The sequence below is a fragment of the Podarcis erhardii genome, assembly GCF_964252035.2.
Source record: "Podarcis erhardii genome assembly, chromosome: 3".
Taxonomy (NCBI): domain Eukaryota; kingdom Metazoa; phylum Chordata; class Lepidosauria; order Squamata; family Lacertidae; genus Podarcis; species Podarcis erhardii.
In genome coordinates, this window is record NC_138507.1 from 120,059,200 (window position 1) to 120,078,444 (window position 19,245).

The 19,245-nt window shown below is 48.2% G+C and overlaps 1 protein-coding gene across 1 annotated transcript in view; it reads left to right on the forward strand.

Annotated features, from left to right (window-relative positions):
* KIF13B (kinesin family member 13B) overlaps positions 1 to 19,245 on the forward strand; it is a 191,009-nt gene that overhangs the window by 14,631 nt on the left and 157,133 nt on the right. Inside the window, exon 2 of the mRNA XM_081855981.1 lies at positions 9,567 to 9,660. Within this exon, the coding sequence (XP_081712107.1) occupies positions 9,567 to 9,660 (94 nt within the window). The remainder of the gene's footprint in view (positions 1 to 9,566; positions 9,661 to 19,245) is intronic.

Consider the following 19,245-nt stretch of genomic DNA (forward strand, 5'->3'; position numbering starts at 1 on the left):
TGGGCTAAGGATGATGGGAACAGTAGTTGAGAAAAAGAAAAGAAGAAGAGTTTGGATTTGATATCCCGCTTTATCACTACCCTAAGGAGTCACTTAGACATGGGTGGCACTGTAGGTTAAACCACTGAGCCTCTTGGGCTTGCCGATCAGAAGGTCGGCGGTTCGAATCCCTGCGACGGGGTGAGCTCCTGGTGCTCCGTCCCTGCTCCTGCCCACCTAGCAGTTCGAAAGCACGTCAAAGTGCAAGTAGATAAATAGGTACCAAAGTGCAAGTACATCAGTAGGTATTGCTCTGGTGGGAAGGTAAACGGCGTTTCCGTGTGCTGCTCTGGTTTCGCCAGAAGCGGCTTAGTCATGCTGGCCACATGACCCGGAAGCTGTACGCTGGCTCCCTCGGCCAATAAAGCAAGATGAGCACCGCAACCCCAGAATCGGTCACAACTGGACCTAATGGACAGGGGTCCCTTTACCTTTACCTTTAAGGAGTCTCAAAGCGTCAAACAATCTCCTTTCCCTTCCTCCCCCACAACAAACACTCTGTGGGGTGAGTGGGGCTGAGAGACTTCAGAGAAGTGTGACTGGCCCAAGGTCACCCATCAGCTGTATGTGGAGGAGAGGAGACACGAACCCAGTTCACCAGATTACGAGTCCACCGCTCTTAACCACTACACCACACTGGCTCTCAAAATGGCAACGCAAAACGTGTTGCTCTGCAAGTCTCTGAAACTTCAGGAGCGACCCTTCCAGCCATATTTGTTGACTTTGGGTGCAATCCAAGGGGAATATCTTCAAGCCAAGCTGTGTCAATGAAGGGAAGCTGTACGAGAACAAGAGCACTGTTCTCGCACAGCTTCCCTTCAACCGGCTTAGGTGGCAGAAATTCCCACCGGATTGTGCCCCTGGTTGGCGCTTTCTGCAGCTTCTTCCATGCAAGGCTTTCTGTAGTCTCTCCTTTCCCCTCCAGCCGCCATGGAGTCTGTTCAATTTTCACTCAGCAAAGGCACTTGGAAAACAGCATGTGTTGGCGGGATAAATGGATTGGAGATGTGGTTGTCTCGTGTTACTTGATTTCCCTAACCGGTGATGCTGCTTTCGAATCTCTCTCTTTTTGGAATGCCAACTGGCATCCGTTTGCTCGAAGCAGCGGGCTTTAATTCCAGAAATCAAGAATAAATAATAATAAACCTCTGTGGGGGAACTGATCTCCAAGCATGGGCTGCCAGGCCAAATTTGACCCAAATGTTCAGTCTCTGTGGTTTTCAGTCTTGGGAATCCTGAGGCTCTTCAGAGGCTGGCTGAAGAGTGTATGTTTCATGGGAAGACTGGACTTCTAGGGAGGGTTTGCAGGATGAGGCCAGAGGCCCGTCTAGTCCGGTATCCTCTTCTCACAGCGGCCAACTGGGTTCCTGTGGGGAACCGCGAGCAGGATCCGTTCGTGAGAACCTTCTCCTTTCCTGCGGTTTCCAGCAGCTGGTATTCAGAAGGATTATTGCCTGCAGATGTTGAGGTCGGGCACAGCCATCGGATAGCCTTCTCTTCCAGGAATTTGTGCAGTTTTCTTTAGGCTGGTAGCCAGACTGGCAGACTGACCAGACGAAATGCAATCCATCCACCATTTGTGATGAGTGTTCGAAATTTTGCACCTGGCTTTCGACCACTTGTGACCAAGGGAAGATGCCCGGGCAGCACTGGGATGGCGCCTGACACACCCACCATCTGGGGATCGTTGGATCTTGACCGTTTTCATGCACTATTGCCCCATTCTGTAGAATTCTGTCAGCTAGGCTGGTGAATGGAAGCTGCTGCCGAGTCCACATAACACCGGTCCTGAAAGATCTACATTGGCTCCCAGTACGTTTCCGAGCACAATTCAAAGTGTTGGTGTTGACCTTTAAAGCCCTAAACGGCCTCAGCCCAATATACCTGAAGGAGCATCTCCACCCGCATCGTTCTGCCCGGACGCTGAGGTCTAGCTCCAAGGGCCTTCTGGCAGTTCCTTCACTGCAATCAGCCAAGTTACAGGGAACCAGGCAGAGGGCCTTCTTGGTGATGGCACCCGCCCTGTGGAACACCCTTCCGTCAGATGTCAAGGAAATAAAGAACTATCTGATGTTTAGAAGACATTTGAAGGCAGCCCTGTTCAGGGAAGTTTTTAATGTATGACATTTTAATGTATTTTTAATCTTTGTTGGAAGCCACCCAGAGTGGCTGGGGAAACCCAGCCAGATGGGCGGGGTACAATTAATAAAAATTATTATTATTATTATTATTATTATTATTATTATTATTATTATTAACCTGCACAATCGGAATGGATTTCGGGAACCAAATTGCTTTTTCTGTGCATCCTAAGCAGGAGCGGTGAACAGCATCATAGTTCATTGTTGTCATTTCTCTTCCCTTAAACCCACCGCCCTGCTCACAGTTGTGAAGAATATTCCTACATTATGAATGGTCTGCATCACTGACTTTTAATTCTTAACCTAGCTCAAGGTTGTCATCTGAACCAGCCAAAAGTTTAGCTCATAATCACAGTCAGTCCGTCGTTTGAAAAAGAAAACTTTTGAACCACCTTGCCCCCAATGGTAACTAGACATTCTGTTTTGGCGACTGCAACCTTGGTTTAAGGAGCCATTTAGCGCCTGGCTTATATATGTGAGTTTCTAACACTGGGATGGTTTTTCGGCATTGTACAGTTACAGGAGAGCATGGCATACTTTATAGTGGACCTTTCAGTTTGTGCATGGCAGCAGTCAGGCCAAATTGGCAGAGGGTGTCTGGACCTTAGGAGGTAATCCTGAAACCTTACTTAGTACAAAGAAATTTTGACTAATCTTAGGGGCTCTGCAGTCAACAAACTGATGAAGGCTTCCCCAAGGGGGGAAAGTTTGACAGCATCCGTTCTAGTTTCACAGTTGCAGTCTTCTCTTTAAACATACTCATTTTCTGCGCTTCTGTACTTTGTTTAATTTCAATAGTAGCTGCATGTAATAATGTTCTAGTCTAATCCACGGGACACGGGGGTCCGATGCCACATTCTAACAGCCCAATGTACACTGTTGGGCATTGCCACCAACCCTGCTGGTACTTGCCACAAGTGGAGAGGCGAGGATGGAGTTGGAGGGGATGCCTCGCCCTCTGAAAGGCAGGCAACCCCAAGAAACCAGAGGCCTTTCTCCTGGGCATGGTCAGCCAATTGGTGCCAAAGAAGGATAGAACTTTCTTTATGTATGCTACAGCAGCAGCAAGAATACGCATCGCAAAGCATTGGAAGACACAAGATCTACCCACCTTGGAAGAATGGCAGATGCAAGAATGGCGGAAATGACGGGCAGAATCCGAGACCAGGGAGAGGAGTTGGTGGAAGAAGATTGGAAGAAATTTAAAATCTATCTACAGAAACACTGTAAAATTTTTGAATGTTAATGACGTTGAAATGAGATGAAGTGGTTCTAGCAATAAGGCAAAATAAGAATATGCAAGAATGGATTGATATTAGACAAAAATTTGAAGTTATATTATGTGAGGATAAATAATTAAGGGTAGATTAAGAGGGTATGAATTTGCTGAACAAATTTTTAAATAGAATACAAAAAAGGGAGGTGTGAGGAAGTCAGGAAAAGAAGTAAATGAGCGGTAAGATACTAAAAAGAGGGATTTTTATTTATATTTTTTTCTTTTTCTTTCTATGTTAAATTCTGGTTTTTGTATTTTTCTTGTGTTTTTTGTTTATCGTTTTGTAACTTTTTTCTTGTTAAAAACTTAATAAAATATCATTTAAAAAAAAAATGAAAGGCAGGCCACCCCAGACTGCAGGATGCCAGCTTGAAATACCATCATACCTCATGTTGCGTCTGCTTCAGGCTGTGTTTTTCATCTTGCATCCCGTGGCAACCAGGAAGTACCGGAATGGGTTACTTCCGGATTTCGCCTCATGCGCAGAAGTTCCAAATTGCATCGTGCGTCTGCGCAGACGCGGCGCTTCGAGTTGCAGGTGTTTCACGTTACAGACGGGCCTCCGGAACGGATTCTGTCCGTAACATGAGGTACCAATGTAAACTGTGTTGAGCACATTGCTAGGGAGCAAGAACATCTGTCTGTAGGCAGCCAGTGTAGCAGCCTGTCAGTATAGTTTTTGCTTATTCATAAATGGAGTTTGGAGGGTGTCCATATCCCCATCTGCAGCAAACATAGCCTTTTGCCCCGTGCTTGAAGACATCTGCATCAGAAAAATCTGTTGGGTTTTTGCATGCCGCTACGCTGACATTGGGGACGTGGGTGGTGCTGTGGGTTAAACTATAGAGCCTAGGACTTGCCGATCAGAAGGTCGGCAGTTCGAATCCCTGCCACGGGGTGAGCTCCTGTTGCTGGGTCCCTGCTCCTGCCAACCTAGCAATTCAAAAGCACGTCAAAGTACAAGTAGATCAATAGATACCGCTCTGGCAGGAAGGTAAACGGCGTTTCCGTGCGCTGCTCTGGTTCGCCAGAAGCGGCTTAGTCATGCTGGCCACATGACCCGGAAGCTGTATATCGGCTCCCTCGGCCAATAAAGCAAGATGAGCACCGCAACTCCAGAGTTGGTCACGGCTGGACCTAATGGTCAGGGGTCCCTTTACGCTGGCATTAGGAGCCGGAACTCACCATTGTGGGAAATTGCACCTCTCTCAAAATTGAAAATGGTTCCCACGTAATGAACGGCACTGTGGCTTATGTGAGAGGCAGTTTGAAAAGCATGTTAAGGACTCTTCCTGAAATGAAATAGCTAAATCTCAATGTTTTTTGAATGGCCATATAATTACGGAAGATCAAAGGTACCAAAGGAGTATACCTCGCTTACTAGATCTGTAGGGACTTGGGGGAAAAAACCTTAACTTTCTGCATTCTCATCCCAAACCGGCAACTTCCTATGTAGGATCTTCCAGAGTTTCTTCTGACCTTGCTGTGTGCTTTGAATGGAAAGGGGCTGTCATTTCCTGTGTGGACTGATGTCTAGGCTTCACCTGTAGAGAATATTTCCCAAGGTGGTATGGGAATTTGACACCCGTGGCTTTTTCCAAGCATAGCAAGCCGATAATTATCTCGGGATGGAATTTTCTTTCAGTTTTGGTGAAGCGAAAGAATAGCTCCTTTTAGGCCTCTTAGTACCCCCTCCTCTCCCCCAACCCTTTCCCCTTCCTGAGATATTCCTTATCTACAAATGGATTTTCTCATGGCCAGGTTACCTTTTAAAGGAACCCAAACCCCTTTCTATCAGAAAGCCTCCTTCGGATGCCAACACTGCGCTCCATAAGACAGAGTGGGAGTGGGGTTAGTTCCAGGAATATAATAATAATAATAATAATAATAATAATAATAATAATTTATTATTTATACCCCGCCTATCTGGCTGGGTTTCCCCAGCCACTCTGGGTGGCTTCCAACAAAACACTAAAATACAATAACCTATTAAACATTAAAAGCTTCCCTAAACAGGGCTGCCTTTAGATGTCTTCTAAAAGTTTGGTAGTTATTTTTCTCTTTGACATCTGGTGGGAGGGCGTTCCACAGGGCGGGTGCCACTACCGGGAAGGCCCTCCAATTTCTTTTTGGGAGCCAGTCTCAAGAGGGACCCAAATTCATGAGGACTACCAACATGCTTCGTAGGTGCTTCGGCGTTTGGAAATATTGGGATCCCCCCCCCTTTTGCAGTAGAACAGTATGTAGCATTTTCCTCACCTCCTGCATTTGAAAGCTTACAGCCTAGCGACTTAAAAATCCCAATTAGTGACAGATTGGAGGTGGGAGGGAAGGCAGTGGTAGATTAACCGCCATAGCAGGTGTGCACTTCAAAGGGACACTCAGAAGTGGAAATAAAACCTATTTGCATTTCCCGGAGAAAACCCGGGAAAGCCTTGCGCTGCCTTATCCTCGGTGCATAGCCTGGTGATTTCAGAAATGTCTTGCCATATTTTCCATCTGCCTCCACACCCTACTGGCCTGTGGACTGGCTATGCCCCCGAGGCCTTGTCATCCTGAATTTGTCATCTTGGTGTTTACCTTCAGCACAGCAGGGAAAGGAAGGGGCACGGACCCACTGGAAAGCTGAAACTGTCACAGTGGCATTGGCTGGGTGGGAGAGAGGATTAGGAGACCCTGCTCTGTGGGCATGATGGGCAAGTGTTGGGGACAGTGACGGAATCCATCCGTTTGCTTATTCGATTCCATTTGTGAATAGCTTCCCATAAAATACCTTGAAGTGAGCTCGCAGAATTGATTTACCGCTTTTATGTGTTGGCACCTGTCTGTCTCTTGGGAGACAATGGAGGAGTATACCTTTTTTGGGTGTGAAGTCAAACCGTTGGGAGAGTTGATGGTTGGGTCGGTGACCTGTTTGGGAATCGCGAAAGAAGAAATATTTAATATTTATTTCATTGCATCTTGCCTTTCCCTGCAGAGAACCCCAGGTGGTTCATGTGATTCTTCGATGTTTCCACCCCCATTTTATCCTTACAACAAGCCTGCATCTTGATTATTGTTGTTGTTTAGTCGTTTGGTCGTGTCCGACTCTTCCTGACCCCTGGACCAGAGCATGCCAGGCACTCCTGTCTTCCACTGCCTCCCACAGTTTGGTCAAACTCATGCTGGTAGCTTCAAGAACACTGTTCAACCATCTCGTCCACTGTCGTCCGCTTCTCCTTGTGCGCTCCATCTTTCCCAACATCAGGGTCTTTTCCAGGGAGTCTTCTCTTCTCATGAGGTGGCCAAAGTATTGGAGCCTCAGACCAAAAGGGTGTGATTGACCTAGGACAGGGGTGCCCAAACTTTTTTCAAAGAGGGCCAGATTTGATGAAGTGAAAACATGAGTGAGGGAGTGAGGGCCGACCAAAGTTGTTGACCTTTTTTTAGGGTTGAAGTTGTTGAGCTTTTTGGGAAATTTTACCCCATGAAATAAACAGGGGCTGGATTAAACCGACCAGCGGCCCTGGACCATATCAAGGCAGCAAGGTCTTCAAACAATGGGAATGAAATGGAGGCACCTGCTCTGGTTTCTTGTGCAAAGACGTAAACTGGAGTTGGGCACGATCTTCTGCATCAGCCTTCTCTCTAATCCAGCGGTTTTCAACCTGTGGGTCCCCAGATGTTAGACTACAACTCCCATCATCCCAGAGCTCTGACCTTGCTATCTAGGGGTGATGGGAGTTGTAGTTCAACAACATCTGGGGACCCACAGGTTGAGAAAGGCTGCTCTAATCTGTCTTCCGACCAGCCATCCATATATCTCCATATATCTTGGACTATGACCCCGGTCCCTGTGCTTGCTGAGGCGTGATGGAAATTGTATTCCCAAACATATCCACCATGTTCTTCTTCTGCGTTGCACCTGCTGTTACGCTACAGCCCACCTGGAGGCTCGTAAAAGCCAGAGACGCACTTGGAAACATTGGGAGGTCTTCCTTTCGGTGGCCAACATTGAGCTTTCAAGTGTGATTTTGTTTTTTAGTGTGGCTTCGTTAAACCAACCTTCATCTGTGGGAATGGAGCCTCGGGCAGGAGCAGCCGGAAGTTCGTAGAAAATATATTAGGAATAAATTGCATGCATTTTTCATGGTGGATGTAGAATCACAGAACTGTTCAACTTCCCTGCAATGCAGGAATCACCATGTTGCAGTTGTTTTGTAAGAGTCTTATCCAGAAACTCTTAAATTTTCAAGAGTCCTGGTGTGTATGGACTTAGGCTTCTTTTATGCCCGCGTGGCATTGGTGGGGCAGAGGCCTGCTTTCTGCCTTCTCGCTTGCCTTGGGCCAATATCTGGCTAAGCATAGAATCATAGAATCATAGAGTTGGAAGAGACCACAAGGGCCATCGAGTCCAACCCCCTGCCAAGCAGGAAACACCATCAGAGCACTCCTGACATATGGTTGTCAAGCCTCTGCTTAAAGACCTCCAAAGGAGGAGACTCCACCACACTCCTTGGCAGCAAATTCCACTGTCGAACAGCTCTTACTGTCAGGAAGGTCTTCCTAATGTTTAGGTGGAATCTTCTTTCTTGTAGTTTGGATCCATTGCTCCGTGTCCGCTTCTCTGGAGCAGCAGAAAACAACCTTTCTCCCTCCTCTATGTGACATCCTTTTATATATTTGAACATGGCTATCATATCACCCCTTAACCTCCTCTTCTCCAGGCTAAACATGCCCAGCTCCCTTAGCCGTTCCTCATAAGGCATCGTTTCCAGGCCTTTGACCATTTTGGTTGCCCTCCTCTGGACAAGCAGTTGCATGGCAGCCCCTTGGCCCTCTTCCTGCCCGCTGTGCCAGTCTCTGGGGCTCGTTTGCCAGCTGCAAATAGCTCAGCAAGTCCTTTCCTGGTGGCGTCTCTGTAAAACTGGGGGAACACTGCTGGAATGACCCGGCAGCTTCTGTGGCCAAGTGCGTAGCTGGAGATGAACCCACGTGCAGCTGCGACAGTGTGGGTGAGCAGTCAGAGTGAGGCCCTTAGTTTGTGCCAGTGGGTGGGACGGCAGTGGCCAAACCGGACCCAAGGGGCTAAAATCTGTATGGAAAGATTGATTTAAAAACTCATCAGCAGAAGGGCCAGTGAATGAACGCCAGCATATGAAAGATGTTTTCGTCCGATTTGATTCACCATATTTCTGTTTGACTTGCTATGTTTTCCTTCAAATGAATTGCAAAGCGGCTTACAAAATATAAATAGCAGTAACGTCCCAGAACATCACAAATGCAGCATAAATTACACTGAATAGATGGCAAATCATCTGTGAAACATTTGCAAGTCATCATTAAAACAATTGTGGCCTATGAAACTCTGTTAACAAAACAAAATAAGCCATGCAGCAGAATTACAACAAAAGTCACACAGGAGTCACTGCAGCCTTCTTGATCTGTAAAACAGATATATTAATAATAGTTCCAGTTACAGATAGGTAGCCGTGTTGGTCTGCCATAGTCAAAACAAAACAAATAATAAGGTTCAGAGAGAAATCAAACTTATAGATAGATGTATCTTTAACTTGAGGAAGGGAGGAGCACAATGAACGGTATATACAAACAATGATTTTTATTATTTTTATGAAAACGAAAATAGGATAGGAATATACAACTTTTGAACTGCACAGAAGGGCACCGTTGACTGTTGCGATGAATAGTTACGACGTGTGCTGTAGGTTATCAACCAGTGTGGTGTAGTGGTTAAGAGCAATGGACTCGTAATCTGGTGAACTGGGTTCGCTTCCCTGCTCCTCCACATGCAGCTGCTGGGTGACCTTGGGCTCCTCTGAAGTCTCTCAGCCCCACTCACCTCGTAGAGTGTTTGTTGTGGGGCAGGAAGGAAAAGGAGAATGTTAGCCACTTTGAGACTCCTGAAGGGGAGTGATAAAGCGGGATATCAAATCCAAACTCTAAATAACGGCAGCGCAAAACTAGCTGTATCTTTTAACCTGACTTTCAAGCATCTGAGTGAATTGGGAAGCTCAGCAGAAATATTCCAGCTGCACCACGAAACGCCTCTGATTTTAAGGCAAACTTTTGACCTTCTCTTTCCTTCCCCCTTTTTTCCCCCTTTCTAATAGAAATAGACCTGCATACGAAATGTGTGGTGGATGTGGACGAAAACAAAGTTATCCTTCATCCTGTGAACACGAACCTTTCGAAAGGGGATGCCAGGTAAGTCTTTATTTTCATTGGGAAGGAGAAAGGAGAGTGTGGTTGTGCTAGTTTAATTGGTTCGCTGCTGTTGTGATTTCTTTTCTTGTGTATTTGTGTGCATAGCTGTCAACTGTCCCTTATTTGGCAGGAAACTCCCTTATCCCAGCGCCGTGTCCCGCTGCTGTCCCTTATTGATGATGTCCCTTAAATTTCCCGGGTTTCAAGGGAAGCAGCTCCTCTCCCTCCCTCCCTGCTGGCCAGAAAGAAGGAAGGCTCCAACTGTGTTGCTTGGCTGCCTGGCCCGCCCCCCTCCGGCCTCCTCTCATCAGCCTTGGCCCCTGGGAGCCCCTCCCTGCCGGGACTGGCGGGAGCCTCGGGCCCTTCCGCTGCCATCCTCCTCCTGAGCGTCTCTGCCTGGGGCCTCCCCTCTGCCCTATGCTGCTGTTCCCGCTAGGCCGTACTGCGGCTGCACCGCCGAAGGACCCGGATGAGATGGGCAGCCTGGCACGGCCTATGAATTGCTCAGGAGCCTTGAGAGGAGAGTGAGGGCAACCATAGAGAAAGCAGTTCAGAGAGAGGAGGAGGAGGAGGAGGAGGAGGCGCGGACAGGTGTTCCAAGGGGGGAAAGCGGAGGAAGGACCGCAAGCGCTTCTCCCATAGATTTGTAGTGGTAGACTAGTATAGATGGTCTGATCCGCGGATTTACTTCGGCCACTATTTCCCCTCGCTTCCTCCCGCCCCACCTGATGGAACTGAGAGCTGCACATGGAGCACGAAAGAAAAGATACAGAACTGCAGCAGCATCTTCGTAGCTTGGACTTCGTTTTGCGCGAAAAGTGGTTGCTGCTTGTAGTTCTTTAATTGCAGAGTTTCATCAGCTGGTGTCTTGAGCAGCAACCTCTGGAAACGAAGGGCTAAAAACCGGCGCTGCTCTCCAAAATTATCTGGTCCCTTTTAACTTCGTATTTCAGCTGGTTGACTAAAATTCCTTATTTTCAAGGCTGCTGGTCCCTTATTTTCAAGGCTGCTGGTCCCTTATTTTCAAATCTGTAAGTTGACAGCTATGTTTGTGTGTGGCAGATACAGGAGACTGGTTGTTAATTTTTTTTGGGGGGGGGGTTGCCGGTTGGTGCGGGAAACTGCTCAATCTGACTTGGCTGCTTCCAGCCTAGCAACCCTCCAAACACGTATTTTCGTCATGCTTCGCTACGTTTCTGAAAACGTGGTTGACATATATTGCTGTTGTAAAAATGGCTGCTCCTCGACTCATATTTCCATCCACAGTGTCGGGAGTTGCTCAAAACTTGTCTGGTTTTGTCTTCTTTTCCCTCCACCCCTCCTTCCCAGGGCATAAAATATGACTGTTTTCAATGTGACAGCCGGATTTGGGGCAGGCTCAAATGTCATCTTGTTAGAAGGGAATGTATTCAGACGTTGAAGCAAATTTGCTCTCCTGGCTAGTGGGGGAAGGCAGGGAAATTAATAGGTCCTGATTGGAAGGCGGCGGGTGTCGCTTCTGGATAATGGGGTGGAGAGGGTTGCTAAATGTTGAGATCCTTTCTGTGAGAAGGAAAACCAGCTCAGCTTTGCCCCAGCTGGCGTCTTTGTGGTGTTTTGGACTACATCTCCCATGGGGCTGATGGGAGTCGTAGTCGAAAACATCTGGAAGGTGCCAGTTCTAGGCAGGCGGCTGCTGTTGGGCCATGACTCCCATCAGGTGGTCAGGGATGAGATTCGGCCTGCTATTTTGTTTTATTCATTTGACTGGTGGGCTGGCGTATTTCCCCCTCTGCCCTTCATCCATAAAAGCCCCTTAGAGCACCTTGCAACAATCAATAATGCGACAGACATGTGTCTCAGAGACATGGGCTCTTGAGGGTTCTGTACTGTAGCCCACCAAGGCCTTGATTCAATAAGCTCCCTCTGCAATATGTCGAAGAGCTTGTATTAGTTTTCCTTAATCTCTGACCTCGTATTGACCAGTCCCCCAGAAAACATCCATATTCCTTTCTCTCGGGAGAATATCTGTTACACACATATCTGTGTGCACTTCTTGCAAACGGCAGATTTCCCCTGCAGCCTGGGGAGAAGATCCTTTCTCAGTCTTGGCCGAAGAAGATCCCCGAGGCTGCAATTTTATACCCACTTACCTGGGAGTAAGCCCCATTGAAGACACTGGGCCCTGCTTCTGAGTAGATGGGTATAGGATTTCACTGTGCATCTGAATTCATGGAATCGTAGAATTATAGACTCAGAAGGGTAATTGCATCCGACCCCCTGGAATGCAGGAATTTGCTTCTACTAGTTATGGATGGTTGTGAACCGGTTCCTTTCCACGAAATCACACATACAATGCAAACTCCAGCCCTGAGATGCTGCTTCGCGGAGTGATAAATCCCAGAGAGCAGGTGAAATTCCAGATTCTGGTGTGGCTATGTCTGAGCTGTGCTGCCGTATTTCAAATGCTGTTTCAGCTCTCCTTATGTAGCTGTTTGGTTAGCTGAAGGCTCGTACGATGTATATCTCTAGTAGCAGAGATGAAAAGCAGGGCTGTAATCAAGCTCACGTGCATGGTACGATTCTGCAGAAGCACAGGGGAAACTGCAAAATGTGCAGGATTCAGCTTACGGAAAATATTTGCTAACAAAATGAGTTTCAGTAGGGACCAATGTCAGGTTCTGCGGTTAGGCAGGAAGAAACAGATGCACAAATATAAACTGGGGGACACCTGGCTTACTAGTGGTACATGTGGAAAGGATCAAGGGTTTTTGGTGGACCACAAGCTCAACAGTGTGGTGCAGCAGCAAAAAAAGCTAACGCTATTCTAGGCTGCCTCAACAGAAGTCTAGTGTCCAGATCAAGGGAAGTGATAGTACCACTCTGTCATGCCTTGGTCAGACCACACCTGGTGTCCAATTCTGGGCACCACAGTTTAAGAAGGATGTTGACAAGCTGGAACGTGCAACCAAGATGATCAAGGGTCTGGAAACCAAGCCTTATGAGGAATGGTCGAAGGAGCTGGGTGTGTTTAGCCTGTGAAAGAGGAGACTGAGAGGAGATATGAGAGCCATCTTCAAATATCTCAAGGGCTGTCACATGGAAGACGGAGCAAGCTTGCTTCCTCCTGCTCCATCTTGGAAGTTCATAGTTATAAAAACAGCTATAGTTGGAACATGGCCATCTTTCAGCATGAGAAGATCTGAGTAAACAACCAGGGTTAGGAGCCCCTAGAATGGCTCCTGAGGCAGGATCCATTGTTTGTGGCAGGCTACACGGGCTGGGGGCCAAAGCCCCTTCGCGTTGCAAAACTTTGAGCTCCCCAACATTATCAAGAGGCCATCAAATATTCTGGCAGCGTTGGTGTCTTTTGCTCTTCTCGTTCCACTCATATAAGCTGCCAACATCTATTCTGTTTGTTGCCGACGAGGGTGTCCGGGTTCTACTGGGAAGGTGACCCGGAAACTACAACTAATCCAGAATGCGGCAGCTAGACTGGTGACTGGGAGCGGCCGCCAAGACCACATAACACCAGTCTTGAAAGACCTACATTGGCTCCCAGTACGTTTCTGAGCACAATTCAAAGTGTTGGTATTGACCTTGAAAGCCCTAAACGGCCTCGGCCCAGTATATCTGAAGGAGCGTCTCTACTCCCATCGTTCTGCCTGGACACTGAGGTCCAGTGCTGAGGGCCTTCTGGCCGTTCCCTCATTGCGAGAAGCCATGTTACAGGGAACCAGGCAGAGGGCCTTCTTGGTGGTGGTGGCACCCGCCCTTTGGAACGCCCTCCCACCAGATGTCAAAGAGAAGAACAACTACCGGACTTTTAGAAGACATCTGAAGGCAGCCCTGTTCAGGGAAGCTTTTAATGTTTAATAGGTTTTTGTATTTTAATATTCTGTTGGCAGCCGCCCAGAGTGGCTGGGGAAACCCAGCCAGATGGGCGGGGTATAAATAATAAATTATTATTATTGTTAGGAGAGAAGGAGTGAGGTAGAAATCTGGAGGAGGTGTGGTCCCTAGAAGCAATTTGCAGGCAGGATCAGAACTTCATTCACTCAGCTCCTCGTTGCTGGATTGGAAATTGATGGGAAGTCCATGCTTCCCTGCAGCGAAGACGGTGGAAACCAGCACAGACTAAACACCATTTGGCTTCTGCCTGGCTGGTAGAAAACCACAAGAACAAGGCTGTCCAACATGGGAACCTCAGGGAGCAGCAGGGGAACGCGCAGTTAGGATTCACGGCTTTGGGGTGGGCGGCCGGCCAGCTGAGCGATCCCATGTTTTTGCACTGCAACTTTCACTTCCGTGAACTAAGCCCACTCGCTTTGGCACGGGGCAAAGTTCACACTCCCCTATCAGGATCACAAGGTAGGTTTGTGTGCTTTGAAGGCTGGCACCCGTCCCGGCGTCTGAGCAAACAGCCCGAATAGCTCCACCGCGGATCTGAGAAACCACAGGGGATGTTGTTGTTATTGTGGCGGAGGCTTGCAATGCAAGGAGGAGAGGGATTTTTTTCCCATCAGGACGCCGAGTTCTGGGGTCACGTCGCCACCTCGGGTTTCTAAGAAACAGCGATCAGGGTGGTTAGAAAGTTCTGGGCTGTGCATTCCTCTCTTTTTCCAGATCTCAGGGAAATGCAGTGCTTAGTCAAGGTCGGTACTGCATAAGATGGGATCCTTTCCCCCCCCTTTTTTTTTGGAGCCTGATAGTGCACAGGCTGGGTGTCTTTCAAAGGCTCTGTCATAGCTGACTGCCTTTGTTAGGAGGAGCACTTAAATCACAGATAGCCCCTTGGGCAAGGCTATAATAGCATGTAATTGATAAAGCATCAGAATCAATTGCAGACTGGCCTGTCGCAGGCTTGGACCGCCTGCAAAATGAACTGCGGTTTGGTTGCATCAGTTACAACCAGCCTGCAACCTTCATTAAGGGAGGGAGCCAGCTGTGCTTTTCTGCCACATGCGATATGTTGTGAGCTGTTGTAAACAAAATCTGCCGTTTTTCCCTTATGGGGTATCCAAGAGCCCATATAGAGTCCTTACGTAGGTTCCCTATTGGTAGGAGAAAATAACAGAGGCCAACCAGAGAATATTGAGAAGCAAAGCAGGTACTAAGTCTGATCTTTATTGAACTGTTGCAACAGGGTGCTCCTCCCACACGCAGGAAGGAGGAGGACCCAGAACCAAGGTGTGCCTGCCCTTATACAGTGGTACCTCGGGATGCGAATGGGATCCGTTCCAGAGCCCCGTTTGCATTCTGAAGCAAACGTAACAAGCGACAGCACATCTGCGCATGCGCGGGTCGCGTTTTGCTGCTTCCACGCATGCACGCGACGTCATTTTGAGCATCTGCGCATGCGCGAGCGCCAAAATCCAGAAGTGACGTACTCCATTGAAGGCCAGATTACTGCTGTTCTCCTCCTCACCCCCAACTTCCAACAAAACTCTGGGGGAAGAGCATGCGAACCAGGTCTGCATGTTTAATTCTTAATTCCATTTACAGTCATACCTTGGTTGCCAAACGCCTTGGAACTTGCATGTTTCGGCTCCCAAACGATCGAAAACCGGAAGTGAGCGTTCCAGTTGCCGAACGATTTTTGGAAGTCGAACGTCCGGCGTGGCTTCCAATTGGTTGCAGGACGCTTCTTCAGCCAATCAGAAGCCGCGTATTGGTTTTCGAACAGTTCCGGATGCTGAACAGACTCCCGGAACGCATTCTGTTTAAGAACCATGGTAAGGTAAAGGTAAAGGGACCCCTGACCATTAGGTCCAGTCGTGGCCCTCTCTGGGGTTGCAGCACTCATCTCGCTTTAAAGGCCGAGGGAGCCGGCGTACAGCTTCCGGGTCATGTGGCCAGCAGGACTAAGCCGCTTCTGGCGAACCAGAGCAGCACATGGAAACGCCGTTTACCTTCCCGCCGGAGCGGTACCTATTTATCTACTTGCACTTTAACGTGCTCTCGAACTGCTAGGTTGGCAGGAGTTGGAACCGAGCAACGGGAGCTCACCCCGTCGCGGGGATTCGAACCGCCAACCTTCTGATCAACAAGTCCTAGGCTCTGTGGTTTAACCCACAGCGCCACCCGCGTCCCCCAAGAACCAGGGTACGACTCTGTTAAATTTGTACACCACCCTGTACCCATAGATCTCAGGGCAGTTCACAACATAAAATCACAGTATAAAATGCATAATTAAAAACCAAAACGAAGACAACCCAATAATCTCCCCTTCCATAACACATCTTAAAATGGCATTGATTCTGTGCCATTGGACAGAGCCAGGAGATCTGGAAATACATCCTCTCCCTCGCCATGATTTCACGCCATTTCAAAACATAAAAAAGAACCCCAAACATGGTGATGAATTGCAGCTTTTGACTCGGTGGGCAGTAATGCAGATTATTATGATAAGTGTTGGCAATGCATAGGGCATAGCGTTGATGCAGAGGTCATTGTGTATGGTGGAAACATCTGTTCAGAAGGCAGAACTGGGGAAAGAAGCGTTGGATGTGAAACCGTGCTCGGGAAAAGCCCTCCCCCCCCCCCCGGTGGTGCGCTTCAATAAATCAGGGCTCTTTCCTCACCTGCAAAAACGAATTTTGCTCTCGGCACCTTACCCTGGAGCAAAGCGCTTGCATCTGCGGTGGAGAGCATGTCAGTCATCACATCCCTGGGAAAGCTTCTGTGGGAGGAGAGTTTGAAAAATGTGAGATGGAACCAGGAGTTTCTGTTCCTGTTTTTTTTGTTTTTTTTTAAGAAATGATGGTGACTATTGCTTCCCCCGCCCCCTTCTTGAGTGGGGAATCTGTGCCTCTGTGTTGGAGGATGGATGGCGGCTAACAGATCTGCATATCTCCAGTGGCACAGTGGATCGGTGCGTCCGGCTGTTAACCCGAAGGCTGATGGTTTGAGCCCACCCTCTCTAGCTCTATACAATCATACCTCAGGTTACAGCTGCTACAGGTTGCGGGGGGGTTTTTTGGTTGCAGACCGCTGAAACCCGGAAGTACCGGAACGGGTTACTTCCGGGTTTTGGCAGTCGCACATGCTCAGAAGCGCTGAATCGCAACCCGTGCGTGTGCAGATGCGAGTTGCAAACGCTGCGGGTTGCAAACGTGTATCCCGCGTTTGCAACCAGAGCGTCCACTGTAATTTTATTCTGTGATATTTTATTTGGATATAGGGCGGTACGCAGGTGGCACTGTGTTCTAAACCACGGAGCCTAGGACTTGCCGATCGGAAGGTCAGCGGTTCGAATCCCCGCGATGGGGTGAGCTCCCGTTGCTCGGTCCCTACTCCTGCCAAACCTAGCAGTTCGAAAGCACATCAAAGTGCAAGTAGATAAATAGATACCACTCTGGCGGGAAGGTAAATGGCGTTTCTGTGCGCTGCTCTGGTTTGTCAGAAGCGGCTTAGTCCTGCTGGCGACATGACCCGGAAGCTGTACGCCGGCTCCCTCGGCCAGTAAAGTGAGATGAGCGCCGCAACACCAGAGTCGGTCATGACTGGACCTAATGGTCAGGGGTCCCTTTACCTATAAATTTAATTTAATAATAATAATAATAATTGATCCCAGCCAAAATGGCTGTGATGAGAGTTGTAGTCCAAATCATCTGGAGGGGCACCTGCTTGGTAATGGCTGACATGCTGCTTTTTGACAAAGTTTCCAGGGTGGTCTAGGAAAAAAGCAATAATTTTTTTATTTTTAAAAAAACTAAACAGAAATAGAAGTATCAGCAGCAGGGGATGAGATAAATCCCGCTTTCAGGGCTTTGAAAGAATCAGAGCAATTTTGCTTCAGTGAACTTCCAAAGGACGAGCATTCGATTATTTTCAGGGGCCACCATGGCACAGGCCGTGCTCCTGGTAGACGCAGGTTTTTCTTGGTTAATCTCAGAGGCTGGAGGAAAGTGGTTGTGGATGGGTGGATATGTTCCCTGAGACAGTTTGAACCCCAAACAGACAAATGAGAGTACTAATTCAGTCCTCAAGGACACGAGGTCTTTGTTAAATCCCTAAACGAGGGAGAAACTTTCCCCTGGGCGTACTCTGCATAACTGTAGAACGAGGTTTTCCCCTTGAGCTCCTTCTGGCAATCCTTGTTGGGTTTAGTCATCCAAAGATGATCATATTAGCGTTTTGTCAACAAACAGCCCCGAGGAGAAATGTGCTTTTTCTTAGGTGGTGTGTTTGGGTCTTTGTGTGTGGGACTTTTACTTTCTAGGTGGGGGTGGCGGCAGATTGGCCTGTGATTCCCCCCCCCCGCCTTTTACTAGAAAAAGCTGACTGAGAGGTCAATATAACTGGTATTTCTTGGCTATAGTCAAACATTTGCTTCTGAGCTGGCCCCTTTCATATATATTTTTTAATTTTCGGTGCATGAGATTGTTTGCTTTGAGTAAACGTCCAGGTCTCCCATCAAGGCTCTGGAGTCGAGTGCTTCTGTTATATATTAACCCAGGTTAGCCATGTGCATGGAGCCTTTTTTTGCAATTCCGAATTGCCCATTAAAGAAACCTCATAGGTGTGGCTACCATGAGCCAATCTCTGAGAAAGAGCCAAGTTTCTTGTGGAGGAAACCTACCCAACGGGTAATTCTGGTCCATAGACTCCAGTCTTGTGACCATCCACTGTCCCTGGTTGCTGCAACTCCCATGGCAGGGAGTTGTCTGGGACCCGGGGCTTAGTGCAAGTCAAGGGGCCTGAGGCTAAAGATCAGCTTCAGCCAAACTTGGGTCTCCAGCGGTTGTTGGACTACAACTCCCATCATCCCTGACCACTAGGGATGATGGGTGTTGTAGTCCCAACAATGGCTGGGGACACAGGTTTTTGAGAAACACTGGTTAAGACTTTAAAGGACCAAAGGAAAATAGCAGTACGTTCAGCATGCCCGCCCATGTAAACTGGCATCCAAACTATTTTGGATCCGACTTTACGGCCATCTGTCATGGGTGCTTTAGCTGACATTCCTGCATGGCAGGGGGTTGGGCTAGATGATCGCTGAGGGTCCCTTCCAAGTCTACAATTCTATGATTCTCAGGCCCACACAACCCACTTTCAAATCAACCAAAACCTTCGCCCTGGAATCGTTTCTTAAGTGCAGGCGGCTGTGTAGGAATTTTCTCGTTGGCACACAGCAGTGATGAACCGATTACAGTTGGTTGTTCCCAGCTTTGGGTGAATCGGAGCTGACGATAAATCCTTTTAAATCTCTCTCCACTTAGAAAAAAACCCCACTTACCCAGGCAAGCCCAGACACTGAGGTCCAACTCCAAGGGCTTTCTGGAGGTTCCTTCACTGAATTGATGAGGTTTTGATGTTTTATTGTGTTTGCCAATCAGAAGGTCGGCAGTTCAAATCCCCGCAACGGGGTGAGCTTCCGTTGCTCAGTCCCTTCTCCTGCCAACCTAGTACTTCGAAAGCACATCAAAGTGCAAGTAGATAAACAGGTACCACTCCGGTGGGAAGGTAAACGGCGTTTCCGTGCGCTGCTCTGGTTCGCCAGAAGCGGCTTAGTCATGCCGGAAGCTGTACGCCGGCTTCCTCAGCCAGTAAAGTGGGATGAGCGCCGCAATCAGTAAAGTGGGATGAGCGCCAGTCGGTCAC